The sequence below is a fragment of the Solanum pennellii genome, chromosome 9 (assembly GCF_001406875.1).
Source record: "Solanum pennellii chromosome 9, SPENNV200".
Taxonomy (NCBI): domain Eukaryota; kingdom Viridiplantae; phylum Streptophyta; class Magnoliopsida; order Solanales; family Solanaceae; genus Solanum; species Solanum pennellii.
Genome location: NC_028645.1, coordinates 82760262 through 82777175, shown reverse-complemented (window position 1 = coordinate 82777175; position 16914 = coordinate 82760262). Strand labels below are relative to the sequence as shown.

Genomic DNA, 16914 nt, shown 5'->3' with positions numbered 1-16914 from the left:
GGTATAAAGTAACATCAATTGCAATATAAATATTTTTTATTAGAATTAAAATTAATTTTCTATAACAAATTAGTGTTTTAAATTAAAATTGTGTGTTCAAAATGGATGGCCGTTCATTGTCAAAAGTACTTTTGGCCAACTATGTTCTTTCTAATTATAATTAATTACTCCTTCAATCTTGATGGCATATAATATTCATCATTATGGGACCCACTTTCTACTTTTAAAAAAATATTAGTAAATATTTTACTTGATTCCAATAAAAAAAAATATTTGAATATACTTATTTATTTTATCAAATTAAAAATATTTTTAAAAATATATAATATTTTCTAATTGATAAGGGTATTTTTTCAATAAATAAATAAATTAATTGTCTCTTTATTATTCTCCATGGTTAAGTATTCTAGAACACAAATGAAGTTGTTTTACTAAAAGACATCTATTTGAATTCTAGAATCTTTTAGGTGACTTAATTATACTACAAAAATATGATTTTTTATTTATTTGAATAAAATAATTTGTAATTTAGATAGATTAAAGATACTTTAAACTAATTATAATTTTTAATAACGAATTCCATATGTAAGAATAATTTTTATATATCTCAATTTAACTATTGATATTCATTTAATTTGGTCGATTAATTAATTTTTATGACCTAAATTAAAATTTATAAAAATTAATTTTGCCTTTAATTATCATAAATTTAAATTTTAATATCGCCTCTCACATCATATAATGATAATATTTATTCTCTAGTTAGCTACTTTTACAATTTTTCGTATGTCATTAATGACCTAAATTTAAACGTGACGAGTGTTATCTCTATCTTTATTTGATGATGCTAATTGAACTTAAAAGAGGATATTAACTTCATCTTCTTTTTTTACTAAATAAATGTTTATCAATACTTATTTTCATAATAATATTAATAATAGGAATAATAGTTTTGATTAATAATTGACTTTAAATTATTTAGACCTTTCTAAAAAGTGATTTTACAGCCATCACAAAATCAACTTTTTTAATCAAATGAATATAGTGTAGTTGATGGAGTTTTAGATATAGAAAAGTCGTTTTTAATAAACACTTATTTAGACTTTTTGAGGTTGAGTTTTAGCTATAGTAATATCAGTTCGTAGAAAACACTTATATAGACTTTTTAGGGCTTAGTTTTAGATATGGTAATGTCGTTCGCAGAAAACATTTATACAGACTTTTTAGGATTATGTTTTAGATATACAGTAATGTCCTTTGTAGGAAATATTTTCTTTTTAATAAAGCCATACACAATACAAATCTAAATTAATATAAATATCGGATATCGAATTAAAAAATAAATAAATTCTCATATCACATCATTATCTTGTACAATTAAAAATTCTGAATTTAACTTTCTTTTTCTGCAATCATCTCTTCTCTCCTCTCTCTCTCTACACATATCAACAAAAAAGTGTAATAAGAGCATTACATTATATACATTTTACATAACAAGAAGACCCAAATTTATATTACTTTGATGATACACTTGGCAACTGTTTGATACAGTTGCAGAATTTCTGGTTTACAGGTGTTGGATCCTCTCAATACTCAACACTTTTTTCAACAAAAACCACCCAAAAGAAGAGGAGGAGAGGGTATATATAGAAAAAGAATACAATAAAACCCAAGAATTGAAACCCCCAGAAAGTATTCTTTGGTTATTTCTTTTGATATATTGTCAAAATTGGATTTTGGGTAAAAAAAATCCAATCTTTATAATACCCAAGTTTTGGTTTTTGTGTTTGCTCTGTTTGAAATTTGGGATCAAAGTGAGTTTGATCTAAGTTTTGTAGTGTAGTAGTTGAAAGAGGAGATTGGTGGGAGAATTGAACCCACTCTTTTTTTGGGGTTAAGGCACTGTTTGGTGTTCTGCTGAAGAGAGGGAGAGAATAGATTTTGGTGTTTTCTGTATGTGGGGATTTGGTAAATGGTTTTGAGGGTCTTTTGATTGGAGAAAGATTGGATTTTGAGTGGTTAAAGGGTGGTGGGAGAATTGAACTAAAGTTTTTTTTTTCCTGCTTTTTTGGGGTTAAGGGACTGTTTGGTGTTCTGTTGAAGAGAGAGGCAAGAGATTTTGGTGTTTTGTGTATATGGGGATTTGGTTAATGGTTTTGAGGGTCTTTTGATTGGAGAAAGATTGGATTTTGAGTGGTTAAAGGGGGTGGTGAGAGGTTTATAGAGTTGGAATAAAATGGTGAGTGGTACTTTGTTTCATTATAGGAAGAACTCATGGCCACCTGAGGAGTATATCACTAAAGCAACTTTGCAATTGGTAAGTTGTTGTCTTGATTGTTGTTATCTTACTACTTGAGTTCTGTTATTTTGTTTGTAATGAACTTAGTTTTGTTGTTTTATGTCATGGGGAAAATGTATGGGACCAGTTGAATATGATTGTTGAATATTTGCTGACTTTCAAAAGCAAAAAGTCTTACCTAAGAACAACAATAACAACATACCTGGTATGATCCCACAAATAAGGTCCGGAAATGGTATAGTGTACACCGACCTTACCTCTATCTCGGAGAAGATAGAGATAGAGGGGTTGTTTTCGATAAACCCTTGGCTCAAGGAAAATGTTGTTAAGGATGTCTGAAGTTGTAATGAACTGAATCATTTTTGCTTTTGATGTCTTGATGTTGGTCCTGCAACTCTGCAAGCATAACTCCATTTTTCTATCCTTTAGTTTCTTTTGTTTTTCATAAGTTAGTGTTTTTTTTTGGGTAATTGTGGTGTCCACAAAGGATTGAAGAGGGAGAATAAATCATCTAGTGCTTTTTGCCTCCACTGGGATATTTCACTTTTGTGATGTTCAATTCTTTTATAGTGTTATGATCTCACTTGTATTTGCTTGCTGCAGTTTGATTTTGATAGTGCTGCACCACCATCTCAAGCATGGAGAAGGAAACTAAACAGCCGTGCTAGCAAGTTAAAAGAATTTAGTGTCACATTCACAGAGGCAATAAAAATGGTAAGCAAGTCTTTGCTAGGCTTTTAGCACCATTGTCAGATTGGAATATTCTCCTCGATTTTGACTTGTTGTTTTGTCTTGTAATTTTTGTTTATTTTTTCATAATTTAGGTTCGGCTTGGTATACGGTTATGGTCATATGTAAGGGAAGAAGCGTCCTATGGAAGGGTAACTTTCTCAATCTCATCTCATTTATTGTAACACAAGAATAAATTTATGCTTAGAACTAGTTTTGTAAGTTAAGGGATTTAAGCAAGGTCTTACCATTTTCTTACATGTGCAGCGAGCTCCAATTGATCCCTTTACACGAGAACGCTGCAAACCATCAGCATCTCAGGGTGTTCCACTTGGAGGGATGGGGTAAGTGTATACGGGTCGTTTGGTAGTTTGTTAAGAGCTAAAATGTTCATGTATCAGATCTTGCATAAGTGACAATATGTTTGGTAGTATTCTTTTGGTATGTATAAATTTCAACACACCTAATACAATGTTTGGTTTGTAATTTAGAAATCCGCATAACTAATACATGAATAAGTTATAAGAGAGTCTATGCATTATGTTTTGCCGGATAGATGATGAAATAACTAATACATGAATGAATAACTGAACCCTGCAGAAAATAATACATAGGTTTCCTGTAACTAATCTCTGTGTTACTAACTAGCATATTGGAATTCTTTTTATTGATCTGATGAGGTATCAAACCTATAATATCACAGGAGCGGCAGCATATCCAGAGGCTTTAGAGGCGAGTTTAAGCACTTTCAAATTCTTCCCGGAACATGTGAAACTTCTCCAATCATGTCCAATCAGTTCTCAGTAATGCTCGTTCCTTCAACTTTATATCTTTCAGTAAATATCTTTATTTGGATAATTTGATTGCTGTTTTCTTCTTTTTACGAATGAGGAACCATGAGTGTGAGCTACAGTCATGCCACTTTTATCTTTTTCTTTTCATAGTAAACAATCAGAAACTCTGGATCTAAGATGAAGCATACTTATCATGCAACAAAAAATGTCATTTCTTCATAGGTTCTGTACACATGTATATCATGTTTTAGCCCTTGGGCATTGGTTCAGTAGCAAAGTTACAAACATGGGATGTGCGGTAGGCGTACTTCATTAGTGCAATGCCAGTAGAACTAAATCTTGTGTTGAAGTGGAGAAGGTTAGTTGGATGGAGCCATCATACACGATGTCTTTATTTTTAATACAACTGATTTCTTGGTTACAGGAAAAAGATAGTGTTTATGATCATTATTTTGTAAGGAATATTTAACTCTTTTCATGAGTAGTCTTGAAAGTTAGTGTTAATATTCCCCGTCACCAAATAACTTACCTCATTAGAAAAATCAACCAAGAAAAGAGAATAAATGGGTTATCTGATGACAATTAAACAAGAAAGAGTCAGAAATGCCCTTGACATATTAGAAATGACTTTTCAAAGGCGTCCTTCCACCTATTGGATCCCACTTGCCATTAACTTTAGTTTTAGGATTAAAAATGCCCGTCCTTTAAATGGAATTAGCACATGCCATTGGGGGTCTTTGAATTAAACAACTGACACGGATTTGTGAGTTGGGTCGAGCTAATCCAGTTGGTTTTATAGAACGGGTATATGCATTTGATAGAGTTAATAGTTTTGTATCTCGATAAGCTTTCAAGTATATAGTTGTAACAAGGCTTGTGATATGTTGCTTGGGAAGACTGTTGTGTTGAATGTGTGACTAAAGCAGTTAAGTTATCATGATTCCTTTTGTCTTGGATATATGATGGTAATGCTTAGTTTATCATGATTCTTCTTTAATAATGCAGATATTCATATCTCGGGACGGAGGAAACAAAAAGTATGCATCCGTTTTATCTCCGGGAGAACATGAAGGGCTAGGGTAAGGAACTAAGTTTCTGAAGAGTAATTTCAATTCCATGCCAACTGATAGTAGATTTCTTCTTTCATTATTATAAATTATTTTTTCGGGGTGGAGATGGGATAGGGTGGGGTGGAGTAGGGATGTTCCTTAACATCCATCTTGCTTCCATTTCTAATATATTTTCTCCATTTCTTGCATACATTAGCCACATCAGTAGATCCGTGGAATTAAAAAATAAAAAAATGAGTCTCCTGTTGAAATAAGAGGAAGTTCAATAGCTGATGGACAACCAACTTGCTGAAATTTTTCTGGAAGAGAGAAAAACGAAAGAAAAAAGTACCTTTGATGCCATTCTGTTACTACTCTTCATACACGACTGATTCAAAAGTAACTGGTGGTATGCTTATGTTGAGTTCCAGTGGCTTTTTTGCTAATGTGTACAGGAGGTCTACTGTTTTTAAATGAGGTGTGAATTGATTTATTCATGATGAAGTAAATGAGCTTCTCTTGTTAAAATCATTCCAAAACACCTCGACTTGATACATGAATTCTATTTACATAAGAGAGAATAGAAAAAGAGGAAAATGTAAAAACTGAAGATTCTCATGTCTGTGATGTCCATCTTACAGGAAGGCTAGTGATCATGGTATATCATCATGGGGCTGGAATCTGAGTGGACAGCATTCTACATATCATGCACTCTTTCCTCGGGCTTGGACGGTATATGATGGTATGTACTTATTATCTGAAGTATTAATTTATCTGATATGTTGACTTGAGTTTCTATAGATGGCATTTTGATTTTTCTTTCATATTCAGGTGAACCAGATCCAGAACTGAAAGTTTCTTGTCGTCAAATATCACCGTTCATCCCACATGACTACAGCGAGAGCAGTCTTCCTACATCAGTTTTTGTTTACACTGTATGCGTACTTGTTCTGCTAGATGACCTTTCAAATTCTGCTTCTCGTTCTCTTGAACAATGTGATACTTTGATCTAATGAAGAACTGTCATTTAATGAATTCATAAAAAAAATGTCTTTTTTTTATGAAAGAAAAAAATGTCATTCTAATGATGCATGATTTCCCTTTTCCCGGTAATATAATTCATACATCTATTGCATCATCTTAAATTGAAAGACTACTGTAGTAGCTAAATTCAACTTTGCAGCACGAGCTATTCATTTATGAAGATCTTGTATTGTGGTGGAACCTGAAGTCATGTGAACGATTCACACAGATTTTCATTAAAAAAATGGTTCATGTGTATCAATATTTTCAAAGTGCTGTTTTCAATGCTCAGATTATGAAAGCCATAATCATTATTTGTGTGTTCTTCATTCACCAGTAACTGTTTCTCTTTGCAAGAGAGTCTATAATGTTATTTAAGGAAAAGTGAACATATTTGTTACTGTTTCTCGACATTTTTAGAATCCATAAAATTTGACATGCAGACATGCTGAAGTCAATGTATAGAGTCGGAAGTCATTTGGAAATCAATGAAGTGATATTTACCTAATATGATCAGCATTAAGCTCGATCCAAGGGACTTGATTTAGCATCTTTCCTTTTGTCTCTTTGGCAGTTGAGGAACACTGGGAAGGAAAGAGCACAAGTTAGCCTTCTTTTTACATGGACGGTTAGTGGCTCCGCTCTTCTGATTGTTTCTATTTTGCCCCCTTCAGTTAAAAAACATGGGGTTATTCAATATTTAGTCACAATAATTTGTTTTGTACAGAATTCAATTGGTGGTGTCTCACACCTATCAGGAGATCACGTGAACGAACCATTTATGTGAGTGTTTATCATTTATTATCAATCATCTTCCATATATTTGCGGTTTTGCCATTGGTTTCCAACTCTTCTTTATCTTCCTTTTGACAGAGGTGAAGACGGAGTCTCTGGCGTACTCCTACATCACAAGCAAGTCATCAAACCTTATTAGCTAGATATGACGGTTGGTTTGCAGATGTTCCTCGGTATTTTCAGTTTTGTAGTCTGTGGAAGTCAAGGGAAGGCTGTCACTGGATAAGTGAAAAAGAGAATTGTGTATCTGTAGAGGTTAACAGTTATAAACAACTTCCAGAGACACTAAATATGTCTTTCCTCTTGAATACTTACGATTAGATTAGTCAAGTAAACAAATAATCTAGCATTACATTGGAGAATATGTTCATAGCACAGTCAAAGTATCTTTATATATCTGGGCTCTCAAGTCTTCAGTCTTTGCTGTTTCCTTCTCTAAAACTGAATAGCGGCTGTTAAAATAGTAAGGGACAGGCCTTAATTTTTCAGTCATTACAGTATAATCATCCATTATTTTTCTTTTAATGTACAAACTTTTACGATTAGAGAATGTTATTACCTTTGGATTAAACTATTTTCCTCTCACCATATGAGATACAAGGGACTTTAAAAGATTTCTCATTTGAACACTTGCTTTAATGAGGCATTCATCCACTGTGAGGCTTGAAGCACGTGACTTGAGCTCAAAGCGGCAAGTGGATGTCTGTGTACAGTTTTATCAATAAATCCGTACCAGACTGAACTTTGAGTAGAGCAAAAGGTTAAGAGGACAAGCTTATATTTTCTTTCTGATTTTAGCAAGCTACTGCTTGATATTGCATATTATTGTACTAGTGTGATTATCTGCTTTTCTGCTTTTGACGTTCGGGAGTTGCTTTTAGTTGAGGAGAAGACTAGATTCAAAATCCTAAACATGTATTAACTGCTAGTAACTGTTATTGACCTTTCTTTAAAGTGTCCCTCTTGGGATAATGACATCCATGGTCATTACAAAAGGGAAACGTCTTTTATTCCATCATCATGGTTGAGGTTTTGTTTTCTCTTTTGTGAACCCATATCTATGATTTGAAATTTTGAGTGTCGTGCTGATAGATATGTCGTTGGCTGGACTGCAGGACAAAAGAAAATCCTCCTGTTACTTTCGCTGTAGCTGCATGCGAAACCCAGAATGTCAGTGTAACTGTTTTACCCTGTTTCGGCCTGACTGAGGGAAGCTGTGTAACAGCAAAGGATATGTGGGGTAAAATGGTGCAGGTAATTGCTTAAACTATATTCTGATAGTTGAGACTTCCCGGTGCATTATTTAACCTTGATTTGATGGTCCATTATCATGCTTACTTTTTATCTGTCTGGAGACCAGTCCTGCATCAGTCCATATGGGGTAAAATTTCTGAAGCAGGAGTTCTTTTTGGGCACTATACAATGTTCTCATGGCTACCTTATCTTTTTTTAAGGATGGGCACTTTGATCGAGAGAACTCCAGCAAAGGACCAAGCATGCCATCATCACCTGGGGAAACACATTGTGCTGCTGTTTCTGCAGCTGCATGGGTTGAACCACATGGAAAATGTACCGTGGCATTCGCTGTTGCTTGGTCATCTCCTCAAGTTAAATTCATGAAAGGGAAGTCATACTATAGGTAAGATCTCATGCATGGGTTACTCTTCTTGGATGTTGGACGTACACTCGATTGTGGTCCCATATTGTTAAAATTTAGGTTCTTTGTGACTAATGCAATTTTACCTTGTCTAAGAACTTGATCATAATGTGGTCCCCTTATCCTCAAAAACGTAACAACATAAGGAGTTGAATAGGCAACAAGTAAAAAATGTCCATCCTCATTATATCAGGAGTTTATCATATTTTAGTTTGTCAAGCTATATAGTCAAATTTGTCAAGGTATTAAGTTTTCCTCAAAAGTATCTGTTAGAGGATGCTCGTCTTATTCTTTTTTTTCTTTTACTTTCCTTCTCTTGGGTGTGGGGGTTTGTTACAGGCGGTACACAAGGTTTTATGGAACCTCAGAAAGGGCTGCTGTCGATTTGGTTCATCATTCATTGACAAGTGAGTATCTTCTGTTCTTCTTAGATTCCTGTTTGTTTTCTTAGTTGTACTTACTAATTGTTGGCATTACTGTTCTTTTACATTGATCAGATTATAAGTTGTGGGAAGAAGAAATTGAGAAATGGCAAAATCCTATCCTTAATGATAATAAGCTACCGGAATGGTAAGTATTGATAGAGTTTTGCAATTGTGGTAATAGCATTATGCTTTTTTGTGTTAGTTATCATTATGAGCATGAGAATAATTTGAGAAAGGAAGGTTAACATAAAGTTAACACACACAACTTTTTGCGATAAGATCTTTAGGACTTACCAACACTTCGTACATCCAATTATGTATAGAGTTCACTACCAAGATTTTGTCACACAATATGTATCAACTCCTTTCTCTCTGTGTTCCTTCTTTTGGAAGGTTCAACTTCTCACATATCAGCTGTCCATGAAACAATTATATTGTGCATAAATGAAGTCGTCCAACAACATCTTATGATTTATATATAAACTACAGAACAAATTGTTCGTCAGTGTTATCTTGACGTCAAGCAGAGTACGTGGAGTTCAGAGGGAGATTCAAAAAATGCATGCTAGTGCATACTATGTTGACCATAATGTTAGTATTTGATTTTGATACATGTCATTTGTATGGTCAGACATGGAATGGGACAGATGAAGCATATTGAGGGAGAACCGATGTCACCAGTTTTTTCTTCTTATTTTTTTCTGAACATGAAGTGGATGTATAATAACGATTTGAAAGTAGTTATTCTTTCCTCTTGGCATCCCATGCAGAATTAGTGAAAGCAGCTCAAGGGAAGGAAAAAAAATGTAGGCGATACCAATTAGTTGAGAATGTTCTTTGTCATGTTAGTATATTTACTTCAAGTCCCAAACTTGTTAGGACTTCTTTAGCCTTCAGTATATAGGACTTTTTTTCTAGTACTACTTATTTTATTCGTATATTAGTGGCCTCAGATGAGTTTAAATGGAGAAACATGATTAGTGAGGATTTGTATAGCCGACACCTACTAGCTTGGCAGCGTAGTTGTTGTTCTCTTACTTTTGTACTGTTCTTTTCACTCTTTCTTCTAGTTATTGGCTGCTTGTTTGTTTTTGGGTTATCTACAGAGTTTGGTTTCATTGTATTTCTTTTAACATTTTTGGGAGTTGTAGCTGAACATTACAGTTGTATACGCTCTATTCACACAGCGGTCAAAATATGTATGTCTCATGTGAGTGTTGAGGTGAACGTATGTTGTCTGGTGCGAGTGTTGAGGTGTTAAAACTCTGATATTTACAGGTACAAGTTTACGCTGTTTAACGAGCTGTATTTTCTGGTGGCTGGTGGAACAGTTTGGATTGGTATTCATCTTTTCATTCATTCTACACTTGCTATTGTCTTAAATTCTTGAATGAATCCTGAACTGTAAGTGCTATATCGAATCTCTCATTTCTCCACACTTAAAACACCTATTGGAACTGAATGGATGATTGGGGTGCGATTCCTATCCAACACAGGTGATTAGAAGTTATTGTGGGTTGAGGGAAGACATGTGATTGCTTCTTCCGTTCTCTTTTGTTATTCTGTTGAACCCCGAATGACATTATTCTATAAGTCTGCAGCATCATATGCTGTCCTTAAACAGAGGCGTATCTAGGAGGGGGGCACCGGGTTCACGTGAACCCATGCTCTCCTCCTGCAATCATATATAGTAGTGTTGTATTGTTTAAATAAATATTTAATATAGATGTGTGAACCCACACTTGAAGCATCATATAATAGCATGCGATGATGATTGGGTGGTGAGACTAGAAATTTGAATCTTTTATTTAATCTTGTTTCGTTTTCCTTTCTAAAATTGGGTAACGCCTCTCTAAGTGGTTTGGATAGATAAACATAATTTTGGACTTATAATTTTAAATTTTCAATGGTTTTCAGTGATGAGAGCCTAAATATTATACCGATCAAATTTATATCTTAGATCCACCTTTTCGTAATAATGCACTCATCATCTCAAAATCTTGTATACACCTCTGTCCTTAAAATGTCACAATGTTATTGTACTCAGCTGAATTCAGATATCTCAATACAAAAGCTCTACCTGTGAGAGAGTTGTGATCTTTAAATCACTATGGTGATTTTTTCTTTACTCTCACTTTTGCAGACTCTGGTGTTCCTTCTTCAGACTCGGTTAGTGCCAGAACAGGGAGACCGGAAGTAACTAAAGTTAAATCGATTAAAAATGGTGTACAAGTGGAGCAGACTGCATATAATGGTTATGGGGAAGACATCCAGTTGTCAAGTTCTGATAAGTTATCAGGGTCAAGTACTGACAGTGATGATGTGGGTAGGTTTCTATATTTGGAAGGAGTAGAATATATTATGTGGTGTACATATGATGTGCACTTCTATGCCTCGTTTGCGCTTCTTGCTTTATTTCCTAAAATTGAGCTCAGCATTCAGCGGGAATTTGCCAAAGCCGTCTTATGTGAAGATGGGAGAAAAGTGAAGTTTCTGGCAGAGGGTAATTGGGGAATACGGAAGCCCAGGGGCGCTATTCCTCATGATCTTGGAATGCATGATCCTTGGCACGAAATGAATGCCTATAACATACATGATACTAGTAAATGGAAGGACCTCAATCCAAAATTTGTGCTTCAGGTCTATAGGGACTTTGCTGCAACTGGAGATTTTTCCTTTGCTACAGACGTCTGGCCTTCTGTATGTGCTGCAATTGAGTATATGGATCAATTTGATCACGACAATGATTGTCTAATTGAAAATGATGGTTTCCCTGATCAAACATATGATACATGGACGGTTCATGGAATAAGTGCTTACTGCGGTGGTTTATGGCTTGCTGCTCTTCAAGCTGCAGCTGCGATGGCCATGCACGTGGGCGACTATGCCTTTGCAGAAAAATGCAAAGGCAAATTGATAAAAGCCAAGACAGTATATGAGGAAAAATTATGGAATGGCTCATATTTTAACTATGACAGTGGTTCTAGTAGTAACAGTAAGTCAATCCAGGCTGATCAGCTAGCTGGTCAGTGGTATATGGCATCTTCTGGCTTGCCTGATCTCTTTGATGCTGTAAAGATCAAGAGTACTCTTCAAAAGATTTACGACTTCAATGTCATGAAAGTTCGTGGAGGCAGAATGGGAGCAGTAAATGGAATGCATCCAAATGGAAAGGTGGATGATACTTGCATGCAATCTCGTGAGATATGGACTGGTGTCACATATGGTGTGGCTGCCACCATGCTTCATGCTGGTATGGAGGAACAGGCATTCAATACAGCTGAAGGCATATTCACGGCAGGCTGGTCAGAGGATGGCTATGGGTACGTCACTTGTCATTTTTCCCTTGCATCATTTAGTGAACTTTGCCTTATTAATAGCTGGACGATATACAAGTAAAAATTAGGCAATTCCCCCAAAACAATCACGTTTTGTATTTATAAATAGCTGGACGATATACAAGTAAAAATTAGGCAATTCCCCAAAAACAATCACGTTCTGTAAGATCCTTGTTTATCAACATGACATCAGACTTGAACACCTAAATGTTTGAAGCATAGGAGACACTGCTTCAAGAAGTGATAAGTACTGTAACATAATTTGCTTAAAAAGTATAGCTAGAGCCTAGAGGACACACTGATAGTTAGAAAGTGATCACATAAAACATAATTTCATGATTTGGTACGCATACCATGTTATCTTGATATAGAACAGTATAATTTCTTTTTATGTATCCATAACATATCAAGTAATTTGTTACATAAACAGAAAAAACTATGCTGCATTTTATCCGATCTTGTAAAAATTACCAACACGATGAGTATAACCTTCTAAGGCATGCACAGAGTTATCCATTCAATGGAAAGATGTTCAAATCTCGGATACCTCATCACCAACAAATTATATGGAGTGTGCCGTACCGAAAGTGCTTTCTTTAATTGATAGCCTTGTATAATTGAAACCTGCATCTGTCCACCACTGTCCCTTGAAGAAGTCCCAACAGTTTTTTTTTAAAAAAAAATATAGGGAGACCAAGAAGAAAAAAGTTTAGCAGAGACCATAAAATACAGAGGAGAAACATAAAGGTATAGGGGACTAGAAATGGAGCATACGTTTTAAGAATTGAGTAGCAGTAAGCATTATCAAACAAGAAGTAAATAAAAGAGAGCAGAGTTAGTAGAGCCCACAGGATTTGGGTTCAATGGCGAGGAAGAAACATAGGTGTGTAGGTAGAGCGTCATGAGTACGAAACATGCTAGGTGTCTGAAGCCTGATGTATAGGTGGGTGTGCGTAAAAGTGCTGGCCTCTACGGCCTTGAGTTTCAAACCGTCGGCCTACTGGATCGAGGCGGCCTACTGGATCGAGGCATCTAACTTGCAGGGTGTTTCTCGGTTATTCTTTTTAGAAAAGGGAGCAACATTAACAGAGCAGTAAACATAAATAAAGAAGGCTAGGCAGGACATCTTACTTGTATATGCCCATTCTTCTTCTAGATCAATATTCACATCAAGTGACTTCTTGTTGTTTTATTTATTTCTTGCAATTGCTAGAGTCTTACTTTATATACTTAGTAATGTTTTGCCTCCTGCATTTCCTTGTTGATGAATTGTTGGTCCTTCCATAAAAGACTTGAAAAGTTTAAAAACAAATACGGTCAATTGGTGTAGCGCTGGACTTGCAGCCTTTTCATCGCATCTTTAGTCAAATAAAAGTGTGTATCCCATAAATGGTGGAACTATTATGTTGAAGATAAAAGAAAATCCATTTTATGGTATCTACGTTACCTCAAGCACTTCTCACCCAGTTCAAGCATATGCATTTTTGGTTTGCGTCTTGATTTACTTGCCAACATAGAAGATAGCAATAGAATTTTGTCTCTTTGGATTTCTTGTGTGTCTTCATCTTTCCGTTTATCATGCAGATACTCATTTCAAACACCCGAAGGTTGGACTACTGATGGACATTTTCGATCTCTGATATATATGAGGCCTCTCTCAATTTGGGGCATGCAATGGGCGTTATCGATGCCTAAGACAATCCTTGATGCCCCTAAGGTCAATATAATGGACAGAATTCAAGTGAAACCCCACACTCCTCAGGAGACAGGTGTCCAGAAAATAGTCAAAAAAGCAAAATGTTTTAACAATTCTATCTTCAGCTGTTCTTGCTAAGAGTCAATCCAGTTCATAGGTTTTAACCTTTTGTAGAAATTCATTCCTTTCTTCCGCGTCTAGGGGAGACAGTGAAAAGTCGCTGTCTGGCTAATCTCTTGACAAAAAGGGCTATAAAGAGATCTGCAGTACTTGACTTGATAGAGATATAATGACGAAAGCTGGTATGATAATCTGGTGGTTCCTTATCGATGAGTCTCAACTTTGTAAGTACACATCTCTGATGTGTATGTGTGTATATTACAAGATCCATGTGATATCTGGGTGCATTGGTATACTAGTGAAACTAAGTTCTTTATAATTTTGAGCTGAAACGGTGCGAAGTGGACGTGCTTCGGGTTGAGACGGGTCCTCAAGTTTGGTGTAGTCAATCTGCAAGAAAGTCAGTTTGTATAGGATGTTATTAGTATGGAGCTGAAATATTTTCTGTTCATAGAGCACAATTTTGTTCTAATTAATGATTTCTCTGATTGTAGTTAACAGACTTGTATACCTTTTAATGAGTTTTTGATACAACACATATTCCGAGAAATGCCACGAAGTGGTGTCTTCGCGGGAGGGTGGAGTGTATGCAGATCTTACGAAAGGGTGGAGTGTATACAGATTTTACAACGAATGCCACTAAGTGGTGTCTTCGCGGGAGGGTGGAGTGTATGCAGATCTTTACGGAAGGGTGGAGTGTATACAGATTTTACAACTACGTGGTTATAGAGATGTTGGACAAGGCAGTAGAGACTTTTTAAAAGATTTTCAGTTAATATGCATCAAATTCTAAGTTAAAGAAAGAAGAAAATAATGAAGAAAAGAACAATTATTACAAGTGAAATTATATGATAATTGAAACATAACACTTGATACTTCAGTTCAAAGTGTATCAAATTCAAGTTCAAAAGAAAACAATGAAGAAAGAAAGATGAGTCCGGAATCTAAAGGGTGAAAAATATTGATAAAAAATTAAAACGATATACGAATTTTTTTTAACTAAAACAGTAAAATCATTGATGAAGTAGCGATTTTATCGGTCGAAAAAAGCAAAATCGTTGTTATGTAGACGATTTGTAAAATTTTAATTTTTTTTTAAAAAAAACAAATCGGTGCCAAGGCAGCGAGTTTCAAAAAATAATTTTATTTTTTAAAATTATTTTTTAATAAATCGCTGCCCTGACAACGATTTAACGTGAATTTTTTTTTTATTTGCTATTTTTTAAAAAAATTAAAATGAAATTGCTGCCAAAGATTTTGGTACAATTTTTTTTCTAAATTTTTAAATTTAATGTGTACGTATATAATCATAATAAAAAAATATAATCATAATAAAAAAATTTAAAAAAATTAAAATGAAATCGTTGCGAAGCAGCAATTTTGGTACAATTTTTTTTAAAATTTAATGTGTACGTATATAACCATAATAAATAAAATAATAATAAAAATATTTGTATCAAAATCACTGCTTTGGCAGCAATTTTATTTTAATTTTTATTTAAAATAGCACACGTTAAATCGCTGTCAGGGCAGCGATTTATTAAAAAATAAGAAAAAAATAAATTTATTTTTGAAAATCGCTGCTTTGGCAAATATTTGTTTAAATCAAATTTCGCAAATCGCTGCTATAGCGACAATTTTGCTTTTTTCGGCAAACAAAATCGCTACTTCGTCACAGCGATTTTATCATTTTGGTTGAAAAAAATAATCATATACAATTTTGGAATTTTTGTCAATATTTTTCACCCTCTAGACTCCAGACTTAAAAAAAGATTATTATGTGTAAATAGTACAATAATTAAAACATAATAAATCATGGCGATGGATAACAAGACAAGACAATACTATTGAAGTATCTTTGTTTTCTTTCTATTAACAAATGTATAAATTCTAGGTGAATCACCTATCATATCATGGAAATAATCATCTTGACTGTCTACAAACAAGAAATATAAATAGTAGAAAATCGAAACTTAAAAAAATTGATGGAACGAATTTAAAAAATGAATATATGCTTTCTTCGATTATTATTTGAGTTTGATGTACTTAAGTTGAAGATCTTTCAAAAATAATCTTTTTATAATTATGAGATCATGATGAGATTCGTTTATACTTTATCCTCTTCAGATCTCACCTCGTGAGATTTCACCGAATAGGCTAATTATTAGTGTCTTTCATTATGTAGGGCAAGTAACCATAATTATGAAAATGATTGGTTAGTACCATAATTATGAAAATGAAATATGGTCTCATTATAACTTTACATTAATTTTGAACCCCTCCAAAAATAGGTTATTGTCTTAAAAATATTTTCATTATATTATATAATTTTAAAGATCATTTAGGCTTTAGCTATACATATGAATTTGTCCTATAATTCTTTATTCATTTTCGTTTCTTTCTATAGTTTCAAACACAAGACTACTTTTATATGCATCAAACATGACGAACGGGAGATCGTCATACCATTCTAAAAAAAAAAAATTAGAATAATACTGTAATAATAACATATTTGGTGAAATCGAATAGAGTGTATATAAACTTTGCATCCTATCACGTGAAAGTAGAGAGATCGTCATACCATTTAAAAGAAAAAATCTTTTAGAACAATACTGTAATAATAACATATTCGGTGAAATCGAATAGAGTGTGTATAGACTTTGTATCCTATCACGTGAAAGTAGAGAGACATTTATATTATTTTCTTAAGATCCTCGATTCAAATAACATATATTAAAAATAACAAATATATATATGATTGTGCGCAACGCTTTAGTACATGTTTTATTTTAACAAGTCTTGGATATGGAGAATGTGTCAACCTCAAATGAATTTTGCGTTATACAATTTAAATTTAATTGAAGTTCTAATACAGATTTCTGACTCGATGCGAAACATAAAAAAGAAAAAATAATACCATCCAGCTTTTTGTGTTGGCTAAGCATAATCTTCAACAAAAATCTCAATAAATAACTATATATTATACTTG

The 16914-nt window shown here is 34.0% G+C and overlaps 1 protein-coding gene across 2 annotated transcripts; it reads left to right on the top strand.

Annotated features, from left to right (window-relative positions):
* The first annotated feature begins 1379 nt into the window (after window positions 1–1379).
* LOC107031372 (non-lysosomal glucosylceramidase) lies at window positions 1380–14461 on the top strand. 2 transcript variants are annotated; one of them, XM_015232711.2, is made up of 18 exons: window positions 1380–2317; window positions 2903–3013; window positions 3124–3180; window positions 3296–3372; window positions 3732–3831; window positions 4828–4901; window positions 5513–5613; window positions 5703–5806; window positions 6469–6522; window positions 6622–6677; window positions 6768–6806; window positions 7805–7943; window positions 8144–8328; window positions 8686–8753; window positions 8844–8916; window positions 10050–10111; window positions 10915–12094; window positions 13694–14461. In XM_015232711.2, exons 1-18 carry the CDS (start codon window positions 2237–2239, stop codon window positions 13941–13943), a joined length of 2811 nt encoding a protein of 936 aa, XP_015088197.1. In that variant the 5' UTR covers window positions 1380–2236; the 3' UTR covers window positions 13944–14461. The 2 variants fall into 2 exon arrangements, with proteins under 2 accessions (XP_015088197.1, XP_027775444.1); XM_027919643.1 differs by lacking the exons at window positions 1380–2317; window positions 2903–3013; window positions 3124–3180; ... (1 more) ...; window positions 3732–3831; window positions 4828–4901 and adding an exon at window positions 5169–5349 and having other exon boundaries at window positions 13694–14413.
* The last annotated feature ends 2453 nt before the right edge of the window (window positions 14462–16914 follow it).

Bases quoted from the DNA above. Each gene is read 5' to 3' on its own strand.
- LOC107031372 (XM_015232711.2), top strand. From the start codon at position 2,237: ATGGTGAGTGGTACTTTGTTTCATTATAGGAAGAACTCATGGCCACCT. The intron at 5,807-6,468 runs GTATGCGTACTT...TCTCTTTGGCAG, and splicing joins CATCAGTTTTTGTTTACACT to TTGAGGAACACTGGGAAGGA. The intron at 6,523-6,621 runs GTTAGTGGCTCC...TGTTTTGTACAG, and splicing joins GCCTTCTTTTTACATGGACG to AATTCAATTGGTGGTGTCTC.